General features: G+C 48.6%; 1 protein-coding gene across 1 annotated transcript; it reads left to right on the top strand.

The window, feature by feature from the left end:
* The first annotated feature begins 396 nt into the window (after positions 1 to 396).
* Positions 397 to 4,988, top strand: LOC146356681 (vomeronasal type-2 receptor 26-like). Its single transcript, XM_084832659.1, has 4 exons — positions 397 to 509; positions 1,683 to 1,913; positions 2,766 to 2,892; positions 4,062 to 4,988. The coding sequence occupies exons 2-4, from the start codon at positions 1,725 to 1,727 to the stop codon at positions 4,964 to 4,966; spliced, it is 1,221 nt and encodes a 406-aa protein (XP_084688785.1). The 5' UTR covers positions 397 to 509; positions 1,683 to 1,724; the 3' UTR covers positions 4,967 to 4,988.
* Positions 4,989 to 18,780: the final 13,792 nt, after the last annotated feature.

The following is an 18,780-nucleotide window of genomic DNA, read 5'->3' as shown; positions in this document are numbered from 1 at the left end:
AATCAGTTGTACAATTCAAGCATGATCGCCCTGGATAAAGAAGTGTGAATATTGGAAAATGAGGTGAAATGCTGGATATCTGTGGAGCAAAGCAGATGCAAAACTCCCTGTGCTGCTCCCTCTTTTGGCCTCCTGACACCTTTTTTGGCCTCCTGGCAAATAGTGTTGCCCTTATTTCGCCGTAGTCTATGTAAATCTTTATGTAGACTACCGGGACCAAATAAGGAATGCAAATGGTGGCGCCCATGGGTACGTGCCTTTTTTTTTTTTTCAAAGTCACCCGTGGTAGGCTACGTAACAATTAACGTAGCCTATCACGGCTGACTTTGGAAATCTAGCTGTGATAGGCTACGTTAATCGTTACGTAGCCCATCATGGATTTTTTTTTTTTACTTTACTTGTAATGGCGGCGGCGGCAACCAGTCGAAAGACCGGCTGCCGCCCCCGCCCCCGACGAAAACCCGACGAACCGCCCCCAGGACCCACCGCCGGAGGGACATTCGCCAAAGGTAAGTCCCATCCTGGGGGGGGTGGCGGGGGGTGGCGGAGAATTTCACCGCTGATTTCGGGGGGCCGAATGCGTTGGCACTCGGCCCCCCGACGATTCGGGGAGAAATTCTCCGCCATCCCTAGTTCTGATAGTGTTTAGCAGAAACGTACATTTCTAATTTTTCTGGTGACTTTTACAGTAGTGCAAAACTGAACATTCCCCCATTTTGTTGAATTAAAATTACCTTTTCCACAATGTACAGAAAAGTATCTTGCATCTAGTTTTATCACATGTCAATAAGGATTTTTCTGGCTAGAGCAATTTTTAAAAATCCAGTTGTACAATATGACACCTGACACAAGGTATCTAGATTCGTTTGCAGACATATGCTAAACCTATAATTGTTGCAGCTCAATTTCTGTGTGCCTACTACTCAAAACCAGTTCAGTGGAAGTTACTACCAGGTTTGTGTGCATAGGACCTCAACCCTCATTACGTACCTGACAACTTGCTGCCTTTCAACAGGCCGAGAATGTGCCCCATGGGGAGGTCAGCCTCCCTTTGCCAATGGTAATTCCAGGCCCAGATTGCTGAACTGATTTATACATCTATAATGTTTTAGCATTATTCGTTACATGTCTAGACTTCCCAATGGCCAAACCTGTCTGGGTGGTTTATAAAAGATGAAAACCTTAAAATAAAATAGCAGACCTAATATAGAAACTATTTACAAAAAACAATGGAAAAACAATCAACAACAGAAATCCCAGGCCTGGTTTCTTATCATATGCTGTCAAATGCCCGGGAGTAGAGGAACGTCTTAACCTGTCGCCAACAGGATGACACTGAGGGCACTGGATAAACTCGCCGGAGGCTTGTTCCATAACTGATGGGCCACCACCACCCTTGCCTTGTTGCCATCCTCCATATCTCCCTCAAGGAGGCACCTGGATGGGGGCCTCAGGTGATGATCATAGTTCATGGGAAAGGTTTAGCTCTCTAAACTGCTTCAGCAGAGAAAGGGCATTCAGGGATGAAATGAGGTCTGTGAGAATGTGAAGAGACACCCCCAACCACTTGGGTCTGGACCCAGTCCGGAGCCATAGAAGATTCAAGCATGCAATGAGTAGAACTGAGAAATCAAGTGTGGTTTCTGGTTTCCTCCATGCTGATGATTTCTCTGCCATTCTAGCTTCACCCTTTCCTGAGAAACTCCCAGTTTTACAATAATTCCATGGACAGAGTATATTTGGATGAGAACGCAGACCTGGCAGCCGCCTTTGACATCGTGAACTGGGTGAAGTTCCCCAACAAGTCTGTGGTTAAAGTGAAGTTTGGGAGTATGGAAAGACGGGGATCCCCAGCAGGCCTCAAGTTCACCATTGATCAGGATGCCATTGTGTGGCCCCAGTGGTTCAACAAGGTGAGGGAAACAATTCTTTTCATTGCACAGTATTTATTACCATCTCTTAACCTCCGCTAAATCTAGCAGGTTCCCTGTCAGCCTGGAAGTTCCAAGTAGCAACAGTTTTTCAAGATCTCAGAGAGAGGGGATCATTTCCCCAGCTCTGCTTCCCAGCTGTGGGTAGGGATGGCCGTGAATTTCTCTCTGAATCTTGGGGAGGCCAAATGCCAACGCATTCGGCCCCCCGAAATTGGTGGTGAAATTCTCTGCCATCCCCCCGCCCCCCGCCGCCATTACAAAATAAAGTAAAAACAAAACCAAAAAAAACATGATAGGCTACATAATGATTAATGTAGCCTATCACGGGTAGATTTCCAAAGTCAGCCGTGATAGGCTACGTAAATAGTTACGTAGCCTATCACGGGTGAATTTGAAAAAAAAAAAAAAGCACATACACAAATGGCGGCACCCATGGGTGCCGCCATTTGCGTTCCTTATTTGGTCCCGGGTAGTCTATGTAAAGATTTACGTAGACTACGGCAAAGCGCCTCCCCCCCACCGCGAAGCAAGCTGCAGGACCAGGTAAGCGACTTTCGTACATCACTAGCTGTGGGCCAGAAGGATGCCCTTCAAACACAGACTGCAGGTTACTTGGGACTTATCTCTCCATTTGAATCGTGCCACAAGTCTATACGGCACTTTATGGACCACAAGAGGACATGTCCCTTAAGATTCCACACAAAGGAAACAAGAGAGGACTTCATGTTCAATCCTGGAGACCCTGTTGTGCCCTTTGAACTGTGTCTGTCATTTCTGTAGCTAAATTGGCCCCCACACATATTCCTTGATGGTCCTTGTTTCTGTGCGTAGCCCCTGCCTCATTCCAGGTGTGTGGAAAGCTGCCGTCCAGGATCCGTCAAGGTGGTTCAGGAAGGAAGGCCGGTTTGCTGCTATGACTGTGCTCCCTGCGCAGAAGGGACCATCTCCACCCAGGAAGGTGTGTGACTCCAGAGGAAAATGTGGCCCATGCGGAGGAGGGTAAAGATCCACCCAGACATGTTCACTGAAGCTTTTCTTAAAGGCATTTCTGCCCTTGGATCCTTTATTGCAATAGCCACAATTCATTTCACAAAACGACTCATGAAAAATGACCTGGGAGAATGGACTGAGGGTTGGGGCAGGGGGAGGCAGAGGATGGGGCAGGGATCAGCACCCCCAGCCTGCATGTGTCTCCTGCATTTGACGTTGGGTGCAAGTCCTCCATGGTTAATACTGTTATGCTAATCCCCACTTCTCTGAGTGGTGAGAAATTGTTGGAGGGACTCAGGCCATGAGTCACTTAACCTGAAGTGGAAGGGTTAATATGTACCTGAGTGAGGTGGGAGGGGATCTCTAAGAGGTCGTCCTGCCTTTTCCTGGTCTCCTCCCTCTACTTTCCTTTCTTCTTCCTTCTTCCCCCTCCAAGTGATGCTGACCATGGGGCTGACCACAGCCAACTTACCTGGAGAAGTCAGTTTGCTGTATCTCCAGTAAAATCTGTTCATAACCCACCACTTTAGTGTTTTTTGTCCACATCTGTGGTTACTGATAGGGGGCTGATTAGGACTTCAGAAATTGCAGGGATGGAGTATTTACCATTTGCATCCCCGCTTTAGCCATGATAGGCTATGTAAATATATACGTAGCCTATCACGGGCAAGTGTAGGGACGCAAATGGTGGCCTCTACAACGGCTGCCATTTGTGGCTGCAGAAGCCTTGTATAGGCCGGAGCTGCTGCCGCACCTTCATCCGCCGCTACTGCCACATCCACCACCAGGTACGTCCGTCCTGGGGGGATTCCGTGGGGTGGTGGTGGGGGGAGGCCATTCTGCCACAGACTCCGGGGGGCCGGATTCTAAACAATCTGGCCTCTCTGGAGTCTGTGGCGGAATTCTCTGACATCCCTAGTTGGGCACCTTCCTAGCCTACCCTCCATGCCCTGAATGATATCAGGGAGAGGGCCAGGCCCCTGATATCATGTCATTCCCAGCCAACATTCCACATGGACGATCCACAAAATGCACAAAACACACTTGGCCAGCCCGCATTCCCCACATGTATTTAATGGAAAGTAAAAGAACAGAGATGGCTATGGTGAAAGGGACATGTTTCTCTTGTTTTTCCAGATGCAGACCATTGCACCAAGTGTCCGGATAATCAGCATCCAAACAAGTACCGAGATGAATGTGTCCCCAAGGATATCACCTTCCTGTCCTATGAAGAACATTTGGGTATCATCCTGGCTTCTTTTGCCCTATTCTTGTCCTTAACCACAGGCTTTCTTTTAGGAATCTTCATAAAATACCTTGACACTCCCGTAGTCAAAGCCAACAACCGAGACATCTCCTACATTCTCCTCATCTCCCTCTTGCTTTCCTTCTTGTCCTCCTTCCTCTTCATTGGCCAGCCAAGGAAAGCGACCTGTCTCCTCCGGCAAACGGCCTTCAGCATCATCTTCTCAGTTGCCGTCTCTTCTCTGCTGGCCAAAACGATCACTGTGGTGCTGGCCTTCCTGGCCACAAAGCCAGGGAACAGGGTGAGGGGATGGCTGGGCAAGAGTTTGGCCAACTCCATTGTCCTTTTCTGTTCCGGTGTCCAAGTTGTCATCTGCTCCATCTGGCTGGGAATCTCTCCCCCGTTCCCGGACTCTGACATGCACTCGCAGCCTGGACAGATCATCCTGCAATGCAACCAAGGGTCTGTCGCCATGTTCTATGCTGCCCTTGGCTACATGGGCTTCCTGGCTGCCATCTGCTTCACGGTGGCTTTCCTTGCCAGGAAGCTGCCTGGGGCCTTCAATGAAGCCAAGCTCATCACCTTCAGCATGCTGGTCTTCTGCAGCGTGTGGGTGTCCTTTGTGCCCACCTACCTGAGCACCAAGGGGAAATACATGGTGGCCGTGCAGGTCTTCTCCATCTTGGCCTCCAGTGCTGGGTTGCTGGGCTGCATCTTTCTTCCTAAGTGCTACATTATTGTACTGAGGCCTGATCTGAATACAAAGGAGCATCTCATGCTGAAAACAAAAGAATAAATCTGATTGTATTGTTTCCATGTATAGCTGTAGCCTGCCATTTTTATAGGTGTGTGCAAACACCACAGCCCCCTATACTGGTCAGAGTTGATATTGCAGTCTTATGATGAGTCATCCTTTTGAAACTGAAACTTGCTAGCTTTGGACTATCATCACTTTGAATTCCACTGCCCCAGACACATCCCACTTCACGCAAATGACCCTCAGGCCTCTCCCCGTTGGTACCAGGGATGCAAAAATGAAAATTGCAAAAGCACATGGCTTAGTCCTTGTTGTATTGACACTGTCCAAAGACAACTCCTTCCCCCTCACCTGCCATTTCCCTCTCCCAACTCCTCAAGTGGGGGAGGGGGAGGGGGAACAGGCAGGGAGGAGGGGGAGGAGGCCCATTATGGTGAAACCCAATTATTCTTCCCTACTGCCCCTTCCCCATGGTCCCCTTGATGGAATCGCCCTCTCCTGCCCTTATAACTGGAGGTAGTAAATAGCCATCATGACTAGTAGTCACTGAGATCTTCATCTCCTGCATGAATTTTTCCAACGCCCTTTTCAAGCCATATCATCCCCTGTAGGGACGTATGAATTGTGTACCTTCCGTGCCGCTTGACTTCCGCAGTTTGCGGCCAATGCGCCGTACCATCGTTCGCAAGCCCCTGGAATTCTCCTCTTTTTTTCCGCTCTGATAATTAGGAAGAAAAATCTGTAGCGACAGCCATAGTTCCGGTGCCCAGCCATCTCCTTGAGTCTGTTTGAAAGAAGGGAAAAACCTTTTAAAATGACCATGCCGGTCTGGAGCCCTGCACCAGGAAGTATTCTCCCTGCTAGGCTTTCTATTTCCACATCCAGCCTTGTTGGTGACGTTGTGAGGCTAAAATGGAGAGGAGAACCAACTCTGTGCATGTCTACTCAGAAGTAAGTCTTACTGAGTTCAATGCGACTTACTCCTACACATGTCAGCACCCCACTTGCCCCCAGCTCAGCTTTGTATTTCCACATCCGGCTCATGATCAAACCTCCTGTTAGTTATCTCAGAAGACCCTTGGGTGAATGGGGGGGGGGGTTTCCAGGGAACAGCTGGACTGAGGTAGATTCCCCCACACACACATAATGGAAGAATACAGTTCTTCATATTCCCTGGTTCTTCAAATATTCTTCAAATTCCTCATTTTGTCCATTCCCTGAGCATGTGCAGAGTGTGCTTTTTATTCAAACAAAGAGAAGGCTGCTGATCTTTCTGCTCACGCTGCATTTGTACAAGTGTGACTGCTTCAGAAAGAACTTCCCATTATACTGTCTCTGTTTCTTCATGAGTTTAACAGAAGTATGGTGCAGTGGTTAGAGTCCAGCCCAAAGTCACCCAGTCAGTGAGCTAACTAACAGGACGTTATGAAGTAAGACTTAGTTCTGAGTAGACATGCACTGAGTTGGTTCTCCTCTCCATTTTAGCCTCACAACGACAACAACAATGTTGGATGTGGAAATATAAAGCTTAGCAGGGAGAATAATACCTGGTGCAGGGCTCCAGACCGGCATGGTCATTTTAAAAGGTTTTTCCCTTCTTTCAAACAGCATCGCTTTAAACCAAGAGTGCATCGCTCAGGCACACCTGGGGCAGCCTTCTTTTGGGAAGCCCAGGGGAGGAGGAAGTGTTTTGGCTGAAAGAAAATGGAGACAGAGGATTGCAATTGAAAAAGAGCACCCACAAATGAGGCGGTGGGCACAATTCGTTAAAAAACACACACAAACCTTAGGTATTTTTTATCAGAATATACTACCTTGTGTTTTAATTTACGAAAATTCCGCAACTCTTTGCAGATGACAAAAAAAAGCCGCATGACGGCTGGCTCCGCAGGACGTCGTGGTGCCGTCCCGCAGAGGATTTCGTGGCACGGACTGAAGGGACTCTCTGACATCCCTACATGGCGTTTAGTTAAACTATGGAATTTGCTCCCACAAGATAGCAAGATAGCGAGGGCCACAAACTCACATGGTTTTAAAAGGGGATTGGGCAAATTCCTGGAGGAAAAGGCTGTCAATGGCTACTGTTACTGATGGATCTATGCTACCTCCAGCACTAGAGGCAGTGAGCCTATGTACACCAGTTGCAGCTGGGGAACATGGGTGGGAGGGAGCCGTTGCACTCATGTCCTGCTGGTGGGCTTCCCAGTGGGTGTCTGGTTGGTGTGCTCGGCTAGCTAGGCCTTTAGTCTGATCCAGCTTCAGGGCTCTTCATTTGTTCTTGCAATCAGTTGTGAATTAACCGAAGTATTACAAAATGCCACTAAGCCTCCAGTGACCTCTTCCCAAGGGAAACCAAGGCTTGCTGACGGCTCCGTCCCTGAAGTTTCTTACTGCTCAGAGCAGCGGGGCGAACATGACAATATTAACCATGGAGGGCTTGGGTGCAATGTGAAGTGCAGAAGACACCTGCAGGCTGGGGGCGCTGATCCCTGCCCCATTCCCTCCCAGCCCTCAGACCAAGCTCCCATGTCACTGCTGATGACTCGCTTGTAGTGAAAACTCTTAGCCTCTAACTCTTTCTCTCTCTCTGTGTTTATATATACATTATAAGCAATCCTGCCCAATATAAGCAAAATAAAGCAGCAACAGAAAAGACCAACACTACAGCCAGAAGATGTTATGGTCCCTCACATACCCCAGCCTCTCAGCATCCCTGACCACTGGCCATGCTGGCTGGGGCTGATGGGATTGAAGTCCAAGTCATCTGGAGGGCCGCAGTTGGGGAAGTCTGCTCTTCCCAAAGGCCTCTGCAACACAAGGGTTTGAACAGGCCAGGAGGGAACAGACGGGCCTTTGGGAGGGTCCCATAGCCCAGCTGCAGTGGCCAAAGAGATCCCCATTCCCCCCTCAACCTCTAAAAAACCGGGCGGGGGCCAGGGAATTCCCAGGAGCACAAGTCGAAGTGGCCAAGTCAGGATCTACTTTCGATGCTCCCAACTCAGAAAACTCATATTTTGCACAGCAAACAAGGCCTGAGTTCGAAAGAGCAGGAGGCCCTGCCTGTGCTTCTCCCTCTTCCTTGGGGCGGGCGGAAGACATGCCACTGCCCAGACACAGCTGTGCCAAAGCCTGGGTTCCATCTCCATTGGCTTCGATGGGCAGCTCCGACTTCTGCCCCCAGGGAGTCTTAAGAGGCAAAGGTCTGCGGAACCTGGCAGTTCGCCCTGAGCGTGAGTCTGCCCTTGTAGTCGATGATCTCACCCCTGCAACTCGTGGCTGTGAACTGCCCACAGAGCATCCGCTGTTGGGCAGTATATAGAAATGCAATAAGGAAAGAGAGAAAGAGAGAGAGAGAGAGAGAGAGAGGGAAAGATAGAAAGAAAGAAAGAAAGAAAGAAAGAAGAAAGAAGAAAGAAGCACAAAGATATTAAACCTGTAGAGAGACACATCCCTCCCATTGCCAGTTTGAGTAGACCTAACTTCATGTTGCTGTTATATCATCATCAGTATTTTTACTCACACAGTTTGGATATAATGTGCCTTCAGGAAATGAGGGTGTAAAGATGTGAATGGCCTGACCCTTGTCCTCCTCCTGAAAATACGCCCTCATTGATGTGAACATCTCCTTAACGATGTCAAGAACTGCTGAGGCTTTAAGTAGGTGCTACAGTTTCGAAAAAGCCCTCAGCCCCCTCACCTGGTAAAGTTAATGGGAGTAGGTGCAATCTTTACAAACCCTCCACGGCCTCCTAAACTCCTATGAAGTTCCACCTCTCTGAACGGAGCCACTTGGCTTACGGAATTCTCTCTAAGACAAGAGGGTTGGTGTTTCTCCGCCTCACCCAGGTCTTTGAGAAAAGTGGGTTCACACCTGCGAAACCTCGCTTACCTGGCTCCGCTGGGTTCTGCAGGTGGGGGGAGGCGCTCCTTCCCTTGGAATCCAATATTTACATAGACTAAGATGAAGAAAAGAAAGGAGAACGCAAATAGCACCCACTATGCTTTTTTTTTACCCAGAGCCCTCCACGGCCGGAAATCTGGCTGCAGACGGCCATGGCCTGGGCCTGGCCGGCTGTTCTGTGGAGCCGTCGTGGAGCAGAGCTGGCTGTTGAGGATTCCAGGGGGGAGGACTGGATCGCCTCCCCCCCGTCGAGGATTCCATTTGTGTTCCTTCCTATTGTGGTGATAGGCTACGTATATATTTACTGTGGTGCTGGAGGAAAATTCTGAGAGTGCCTTGGACTGCAAGAAGATCAAACCAGTCCATACTCCAGGAAATAAAGCCAGACCACTCAATTGAGGGAAGGATATGAAAGGCAAAACTGAAGTACTTTGGCCTAGGGATGGCAGAGAATTCCGCCATGGATCTCGGGGAGGCTGAATGCCAGTGCATTCGGCCCCCCGAAATCTGTGGCAGAATGGCCTTCCCCCCCGCCCCCCCCTGCAGATCCCCCCGGGATGAGACTTACCTGGGGCTGATCCTCCGGGCGGCAGCAGCTCCGGCGGTGGCGGCAGCAGCGGCAGCTGGTCTTCCGACTGGCTGCCACCACTGCCATTTGCAGGTGTGTGTTTTTTTACACCTACATGTTAGGCTACGTAAGTTTTTACGTAGCCTAAAACATCTGGGTAAAAAAAAAAGGCATACGCAAATGGCGGTGGCTACGGCTGCCACCATTTGCGTTCCTTTTTTTGGGCCATCTTAGTCTACGTAAATAATTACGTAGACTAAGACGGCGAAAATAAGGGGAATGCAAATAGCATCCACTACGCTATTTGCGTTCCCCTTATTTTCGCTGTCTTAGTCTACGTAAATATTTACGTACATTAAGACGTCAAAAATAAGGAACACAAATGGCAGTGGCCACCGCTGCCGCCATTTGCGTATGCGGTTTTGTTTTTTTTCCCAGAGCCCTCCACAGCCAGAAATCCGGCCAGATATCCGCAGAGCACAGCCGGCCAAGGAGGATTCCGGGGGGGGGGGGAGGAATGGAGCACCTCCCCCGCCATCCAGGATTCCGGGGGGAGGGACGGAATGCCTCCACCCCCACCATCAGCATAATCCGCGAACAGGTAAGTGATTTTCGTACATCCCTACTTTGGCCACATCATGAGAAGACAGGATACCCTGGAGAAGACGCTGATGCTCGGGAAAGTGGAAGACAAAAGGAAGAGGGGCTGATCAAGGGCAAGATGGATGGATGATATTCTGGAGGTGACGGACTCAACCTTGGGGGAGCTGGGGGTGGCGACGGCCGACAGGAAGCTCTGGTGTGGGCTGGTCACGAAAAGTCAGAAGAGACTGAGCGAATAAACAACAGCAACATCATGGCAAAAGACAGGGGTGCAAATGGCAGCCTCTACGCCATTTGCGCCCCTATCTTTTGCTGTGATAGGCTATGTAAATATATACGTGGCCTATCATGGCTTGCCAGGGACGCAAATGCCCCGCAGCGGCTGGAGCTGCTGGAGCCGCCGCTGCTGCCGGAGCCGCACCTGCCACCGGAGCTGCCGCCACCGCAGCCACTGCTGCCGCCTGAGCCGCCGCCGCCGCCACTGGAGCCAGAGCCAGGTAGGCTCTGTTTCACGGGGCTTTCGTGGGGTGTTGGAGTGGGTTGCTCCATTCCGTCACAGACTCTGGGGGGCCAAATTCACTGGAATTCAGCCTCCCTGGGATCCATGGCAGATTTCTCTAACATCCCTAGGAAGAGGCTGAATGGAATGGAAACCAATCACTCTCTCCACCAAATTGGAGAACTCCCCTTCCACATGAACTACTGCACCTGTCCTTCTGAAACTCTGCTGGTTTCTTACTTAGGGACAACTCTGGGCTGTCTGTAATTTTCAGAATGATAGTGCACAAGGAAAATAGGGAGATAAGTATGTCCTCTTTTGGAGACCTCAAAAACCCTTGTGGCTATCATTCTGAACTTTGGCAGACATAATCTTCTCTGATGGGGCAATGAATCCTGAATTTTTTATCCACTTCTTCCAAGTAATAAAAATGTTATTGGCAGTTCCCTTTAAAAGAAAATCAAAATATAAACTCTGCACCTACTTTTCTGATGTTAAGCAGGAGCAATCCCCTTCTCGGGGGCTACTGTGCCTGGAATTATCATCCAGTTCTGACCAAGATAAAAAGGTACAGTTTTTTTCTAGTTTCCAATGTCAGTCAACAGGAAGCATAAAGACTATTTTTTCCAAACATTGACTCAGGTTTGGTGCTGAAGTGAAGTGGTCTGACTACCAATTGGTCTGAGCAGAAGAGGGATGTTTTCCAATACGCTGAATTGGATTACAACTCTCAGCATTCCTACCATTTTCCGTGCTGGCTGGGGATGGTGGGAGATGAAGTCCAAAACAGCCGAGGACACCAAGTGTGGGAAGCCTGCCTTAGGAGAACCTTCCTCGTGAATCAAGCTGTTGAGCAGTGGAACAGGAGGCCTTGGGATGTGGTGGGTCTCTCTCCCTGAAGGGGTTTCAGCAGGGCTGGACGGCCACCTGTCAGGGATGCTGTTGTTGCGTCCTACACTGCAGCTCCTGCACTGAGCAGGGGGGTGAGCTAGATGGCCTCCAAGGTCCCTTCCAAGTATGAACTTCTAGAGTTCGTTTCCTAGTGATCCTCAACATGGACTTGGCCTTTTCCCACACTTATTCCTACTCTCTGCATTCTGTTACTTTGAGCAACGTTTTCACCGAGCTCTGAGCCACCCTCTCGGATCCTATCAGCATATATGTGAAGTGAGGATTTTCTAGCCAATATGCACAACTTTATACTTACATTAAATTGCATTTGCCATTTTAATGCATAGTCTCCCAATTTGGGGAGCTCCCTTTGGAGCTTTTCCTAATTTTTTTTTATTCTATTAACCACGCTACATAATTTGATGGTCTCTGCAAACCTGGCCAGCTCACTCTCACTCTGGATTGCAGATCATTTATGAACACATTGAAAAGCATCACTCCCAGCCAATACAGATCCCTGGGGGAGCCCCCTGTTTACATACCTCCACTGGGAGAATTTACTATTTCTTCCCACTCTCTTCTTTCTGTTCTTTAACCATTTACATGCTTCCTCTTAATCCAGGACTAGGGATGTCAGAGAATTTCACCATGAATCTCGGGGAGGCCGAATGCCAGCACATTTGGCCCCTCGAAATCGGTGGCGAAACGGTCTGCCCCCCCGCCCCCCGGGGATGGCACTTACCTTGTGTGAATGTCCCTGGCGGCTGCGGCTCAGGCGGCAGTTTGGCGGTGGTTCGGCGGCAGCGGCTGCAGCGGCCGGTCTTCTGACCGGCTGCCGCCACTGCCATTTCCAAGTTAAAAAAAAAAAAAAATCGTGATGTTGCAGAACCCAGAGTCAGAGAGACCACGGAGTGAAGGAAAAAGAGATTCTTTATTTAACGCACGGGCTTAAGGCTGGAATCATTTCCAAAGAGCCAGAAGCCCCGATTTACATTAGCACATTGTTTTTATAGACATTGTGACACATATGAAACAGCTCCTCCTCCCCCTCCCGCCTGGGGTTGCAGTCCTCAACATTTCTTCTCCTAGCACCATTGTTTATAATACAAGAACTGGGTTATAGGGTAGCCGTGATAAGCAGAGAACAGAAGAGAACAGCAGAGAACAAGATATACAATTGTATGACCTTTGACAAGATAAGGAATTCTTGTGTCTCGTCAGCTTACAACAATATATTCAAGGGAGAAAGAGCTCAGCAAGAACATGAAGCATGAGACTGCATGAGGCTACTTAGTCTGACCCCCGATATGGCTGCTACATTACTCTTAGACTCCCTTTCTCCATGACAGTAGAGGAGTGGTCACCCAGGGATTGGGACACCACTGTTGACTCTCTGAAGGCCTCTTCCACCAACCTCTCTGCCTCTCTTAGATCCTCCAGGTTGGCAACCTTGTCTTGGAACTCATTACACGCACCCATGACTTCCGTCCAGCAGGCAGAGAGTCAGAAATTTATTTATTTATTTATTTGTGGCATATCTGTACTACAGAATATAAAATCTCTCAACAGTTCACAATATTAAAATACAATTTAAGAAACAAAATATTAAGAACACCTTCAACGACAGTAAAAATAAAGGAGCAATAAAATGGAGTGGCATCATTAATTGACTTACAGTAGAGGGAAAGCCGGGGTGAAGAAATGTGTTTTCAGGAGGCATTTGAAAGATGTCACATTTTCTGCCTCCCGAACTCCATGAGAGAGGGTTTTCCAGATGCCAAGTGCTGCTACATACAGGTGGTACTCCACGCAATACATGGGACATCTCCAACACCTGTGCTGAATTCTATCTTCATAAACTTTTTTTTGAAAAGTACCACTCCCCTTCGAACAGCCTTCCCCAACTTGGTGACCCTCAGATGCCTTGCAGTTCAACTCTCATCAGCCACAGTCACCATGGCCGATAGGCAGGCATGCTAGGAGTGGTAGTCCAAAACTACTCAAGGGCTTGGGGTGGCTGCCTAAGAGGAATGCCCCATCTTTTAAGAAATCTTCCCAATCTGTTGTCCTGTCACAATTTCTTTCTCGATTCCAAGGGCTGCACACATGCCTAATTCTGGCACTGGGGTGTACATCTGCTCTGGGGTTTTGTTTTGAAATGGATCCTGGATCTTGACACTCGGCAAAGGCTCTTCCCGCTTTTCCTGGCTGCCTCTACACAAGCAAAGCACTAAGTGGGGATTGAGTGTTGTGCTTCTAGTCTGGGCTCTGGATGACTGTTAGCATGAGGAAAGTTCTGGAAATGAAACCCAGAAATATTTGCTTCAAAGTAAAAGAAGCAACAACTGAATATTTTTGTCTCACTGCAGACAGGATGACAATGTGACACTTTTTTTAAATCAGGAAAGGAGCCACAGAGTACTGGAAGATTCTGCCCTTCTTGTTGGCCACCCAGGAGATCAACCAGAGTCCCAGACTCTTACCCAACGTCTCCCTGGGCTACGACATCCATGACAACTATTTCGATGCAAGAATTACTTCAGATGCCCTGCTAGACCTGTTCTCTCCTGGGCAGGGAAATGTTCCCAACTACAGCTGTGGAAGAAGGCATCACCCATTGTCTGTTCTGGAAGGTTCTGACTCTGACTTCTCCATCCAGATTTCAACCATGCTGGGCATCTACAAAATCCCTCAGGTGCAGTGGGGGGAGTTGTTTACAGGCTGAGTCTAACACTGCTTGGGGTTCTCTACAGAGAAATCTAAAAGTTCTCCAGAGAATGTCAATGAGAGCTTCCCCCAGCCATGAAAATCAGGGAATTGGATCCACAGTGGGGTGCACAGTGATAGGGCTCCCCTCCCCTCCTGCGGTCTGAAAGTGCATTGGGGGCCCAGAGGGTATTTGTGAAAGGAAAATCATGCCTTCAAGGGAAAATGATGTAATTAAAATCATGTGTGATTTGCTCCTTATTCATGCTCATAAATGAGAAAAGGAGGCAGCCAGAGAAAAGAGCGGGGTGTGTGTGTGAACTACTTTGCAGCTGCTGGTCACCCCTGAAAATCAAGCATCTTCCTAGGGATGTACGAAAGGCACTTACCTGGTCCCGCAGCTTGCTTCGCGGTGGGGGGAAAGTGCTTCGGTTCTCCGACCAAAGTTCAGGCTGGGGGGGGAGGCGCCCCATCTCCCCGGCCGTGAAATAAAAAAGTGAAAAAAACCCACACCCATGATAGGCTATGTACCGATTTACGTAGCCTATCACGGCTGACTTTGGAAATCTAGCTGTGATAGGCTACGTAAATCGTTATGTAGCCTATCACGGGTGTGTTTTGTTTTGTTTTACTTTATTTTGTAATGGCGGTGGCGGCAGCCGGTTGGAAGACTGGCCGCCGCTCCCGCCCCCGCAGAACCGCCACCGAACTCCCGCCGGGACCTGCCGCCGAGAGGGACATTCGAGGGAGGTAAGTCCTATCCCGGGTGGGGCGGGGGGCGGAGAATTTCACCAACAATTTCGGGGGGCCGAATGCGTTGGCATTCGGCCTCCCTGAGATTCGTGGAGAAATTCTCTGCCATCCCTACATGTTCCTATTCCAGGTTCCATTTCTTGGCCACATTCAAAACTGCTGGAAAAGTGGGACAAGAGGTAGGGACTCGCTTCTCTCATTGACACTTGGGAGATGCTCTGTAGCTTCGGGCATCTTCAATTTTCAGTGTTCTGTCATCATGCCTGAATGTTTTATTCATCATAAAATTCTGACTATTTGTTCCACTGGTATTAAATATGCCACAGATATTTCCAGTTAATTGGTGTCATCTGACCAGCTTTCAGAAGTATCCAATGAAGAACTGAAATGTGGTTGTGAAGCAAAACAAACTACCTATCTCTTCCTTCTTTGCCTGGTCTGTTATGCTTTTGTTTCTCGTATTGTGAGTGATAAAGCCCAGTTCCCTTTCTACTACCGGATGGTCCCCAAAGAAGGAGCCCAGTACCTGGGGATTGTCGAACTGCTCCTGCATTTTAGATGGATGTTGATCGGTCTCGTTGCTCCAGACACTGACAACAGAGAGAGATGCATGAGGGCCTTGACCCCCGAACTCATCAGGGATGGTGTTTGTGATCCTTTTCTCACAAAGGATCTCAGGACTGAATACAAACACAGTGGACTTCCCTCCGGCTTCATTCCACCACTGGAGACAAGTCAACGTCTTTGTTTATTGTGCTGAGACCAGATACCTCTTGACTGGACTAAATGTTATGCAACAGTATGTTGAAATATTGATGAAACCCATTGTAGGGAAAGTCTGGGTCACAACGGCTTTGTGGGACTTTGCCTTGGAGTTGACATCTAATCATCCTTCTCTCCACCTTATCCTTTGTATATTTTCCTTCACTCTCCAGCAAAATAAAAGGTCAAGATATGATGGCTTTTCACACTTTCACTTTATTATCAAGCAGTTTGTGAAGAAAGCATTTAATTGTGCCTATTCAAAGCATGCATTGTCTGTGAAAGGCTGGACAAGTTGCAGAGAAAATGAGAAACTGGATACCCTTCCAGAAGAGGTAATGGAGAGAACCCTGTCTCTCAACAGCTACATCATTTACAACACTGTCCTGGCTGTGGTCCGTGCCTTGGATGCTGCCTATTTGTCCAGATCCAAGAGGAGGGTGGTGGAAGATGGAGACAGGATGAACGTTCAAAGGCTACAGCCAAGGCAGGTATTCCTTTTCCCATCGGGCCTGTTGACACCGGCCCCTGAGGACTCTGCCCATCTGGCCTTAGACCAACATGGGTGCAGCCCCTGTCTCTGCCCTGGCCCGTTCCCCGTGCTCCACCACTGGAGTCAGCCGTGCTGCTGCTCCTTCCTGCCTCCTTGACTGGGCTGCCAGTTTGACACCTACTGGGTCCACTGTTGCCCCTCCCTCCTTCCCTTTGTCTGTGTGAGTGTCATGGATGTAGTGCTGCCATCTGAAATGGTGTCAGGATACAAAGGAATGGTTCATGGACTGATGGCATTTGAGAGAAACGTACATTTCTATTTTTTCTGGTGACTTTTACAATAGTGCAAAGCTGAACATTCCCCCATTATGTAGAATTAAAATTACCTTTTCCAAAATGTGCAGAAAAGTATCTTGTCTCTGGTTTTATCACCTGTCAGTAAGGATTTTCTGGCTGGAACAATTTTTTTAAATTCATACATACATTTTTTAAATGTAGAATTTGATATCTGACGGAAGGAATCTAGATTCGTTCCCAGACATATGCTAAACCTATAATGGTTGCAGCTCAATTTCTGTGTGCCTACTGCTCAAAACTGGGTCCTACTGAGTTCAGTGGAAGTTACTACCAGGTTCGTGTGCATAGGACCTCGGCCTTCATTACCTACCTGACAACTTGCTGCCTTTCAAATGGGCCAAGAATGTGCCCCATGGAGAGGTCGGCCTCCCTTTGCCAATGATAATGAATCTAGATTGCTGAACTGATTTATATGCCTATAATATTTTAGCATTATTTATTACATGTCTAGACTCCACAGTGGGCAATCCTGTCTGGGCGATTTACAAACGATTAAACCTTAAAATGAAATAGAAAACATAATATAGAAACTTTTTACATAAAACAATGGGAGAACAATCAACAACAGAAATCCCAGGCCTGGTTTCTTAGCATATGCTGTCAAATGCCTGGGAGTAAAGGAAAGTCTTAGCCAGGTGCCAAAAGGATGACATTGTGGGCACTGGATAAACTCACTGGAGGCTTGTTCCATAACTGATGGGCCACCACCGAAAAGGCCCCTTGCCTTGTTGCCATCCTCCATATCTCCCTCAGAGGAGGCACCTGGATGGGGGCCTCAGGTGACGATCATAGTTCATGGGAAGGATTTAGCTCCCTAAACTGCTTCAGCAGAGAAAGGGAATTCAGGGATGAGATGAGGTCTGTGAGAATGTGAAGAGACACCCCCAACCACTTGGTTCGGGAACCACTCCTGAGCCATAGAAGATTCAAGCATGTAATGGGTAGAACTGAGAAATCGAGTGTGGTTTCTGGTTTCACCATTCTGGCGTTTTCTCTGCCATTCTAGCTTCACCCTTTCTTGAGACACTCCCAGTTTTACAATAATTCCATGGACAGGAGGTATTTGGACGAGAACGGAGACCTGGCAGCCGCCTTTGGCATCGTGAACTGGGTGATTTACCAAAAACTATTGGGGAAGGGGTGAATGGAAAGGAAAGCAAATCACTCCCTCCCCCAGATTGGAGAACTCCCCTTCCACATGAACTGCTGCACCTGTCCTTCTGAAACTTTGCTGGTTTCTTACTTAGGATAACTCTAGGCTGTCTGTAATTTTCAGAACAGTGGTCCACAAGGAAAATAGGGAGATAAGTATGTCCTCTTTTGGAGACCTCAAAAACTCTTATGGCTTTCATTCTGAACTTTGGCAGACACGATCTTCTCTGATGGGGCAATGAATTCTGAATTCTGGGTGTCTGACCACACCCTTCGTATGTATGCATTTATGTATGTATGCAATCTCTACACACACACAAGCACGCTACATGCACACACGACACAACCACACACACACACACACGCATACACACATATACACATACATTAGAGGTGTGCTTAGACATAGATAGATAGATAGATAGATAGATAGATAGATAGATAGATAGATATGCAACTTTCTCCATACATAATTATCAAAATCATAGTGGTTTATTCTTCTTTCTGCCAAACCTCAAGGGATGTTTTTTTTAGATCGCCCCTTTGAGTCTGCTGAGGTCAACATCAGAATACCGAGCAACATGGAGCGGCGTCTTGCACAGGCCTCCTGAGCCACGGAGAGCTTGGCTGAGGTTGAGGTCAGGTGAGGAGGACTCTGCAGCTGTGTGGAGCTGATCTGCTCCTACCCCTCCAGATGTGAACCCTCTCCTCCCTGGGCTCCATCGCTATTGGGGAAGCCACTGACCCCTCCGGCTTGCAAGAGGACTTTGCCTCCCTCTAACTCCACATCCATTCAGCTCAGAGGAGCAGGCAGGAGGATGGAGGCTGCGCCAGGCGTACCCAGAACGAGAACGCTGCTGCTCTCGCTGCTGCTGCTGCCCCAGGCCACCTGCGGGATGCTCCGGGCCAGATGCCCCTTGACTTTGGAAAGGGATGAGTCGGCCCCGCTGGACCACTACCGGCCGGGGGACCTCCTCATTGGCGCGGTCATCTATGCCACAGGAGTTGTGTTTCTACCATCCCCGTTCGACAAGCCTCCATCTACCAGGCTTTACAGGTAAGTCTTTCTGTGTGTGAGCTGGAGGGGAGCTGCTGCTGTTCCACCAGCTACTAATTTCATGAGCTCCGCTCATCCCAAATGGCCCAGGACTGTCCCTCTGAGCTGGGAA

This window comes from Heloderma suspectum, chromosome 2 (assembly GCF_057233095.1).
Source record: "Heloderma suspectum isolate Gila_16-S chromosome 2, 16-S_ref, whole genome shotgun sequence".
Classification (NCBI taxonomy): domain Eukaryota; kingdom Metazoa; phylum Chordata; class Lepidosauria; order Squamata; family Helodermatidae; genus Heloderma; species Heloderma suspectum.
The sequence above is the reverse complement of the archived record's forward strand: the minus strand, read 5'-3'. Positions and strand labels throughout refer to the sequence as shown.

Bases quoted from the DNA above. Each gene is read 5' to 3' on its own strand.
- LOC146356681 (XM_084832659.1), top strand. From the start codon at position 1,725: ATGGACAGAGTATATTTGGATGAGAACGCAGACCTGGCAGCCGCCTTT. The intron at 1,914-2,765 runs GTGAGGGAAACA...TTCTGTGCGTAG, and splicing joins GGCCCCAGTGGTTCAACAAG to CCCCTGCCTCATTCCAGGTG. The intron at 2,893-4,061 runs GTGTGTGACTCC...TTGTTTTTCCAG, and splicing joins GACCATCTCCACCCAGGAAG to ATGCAGACCATTGCACCAAG.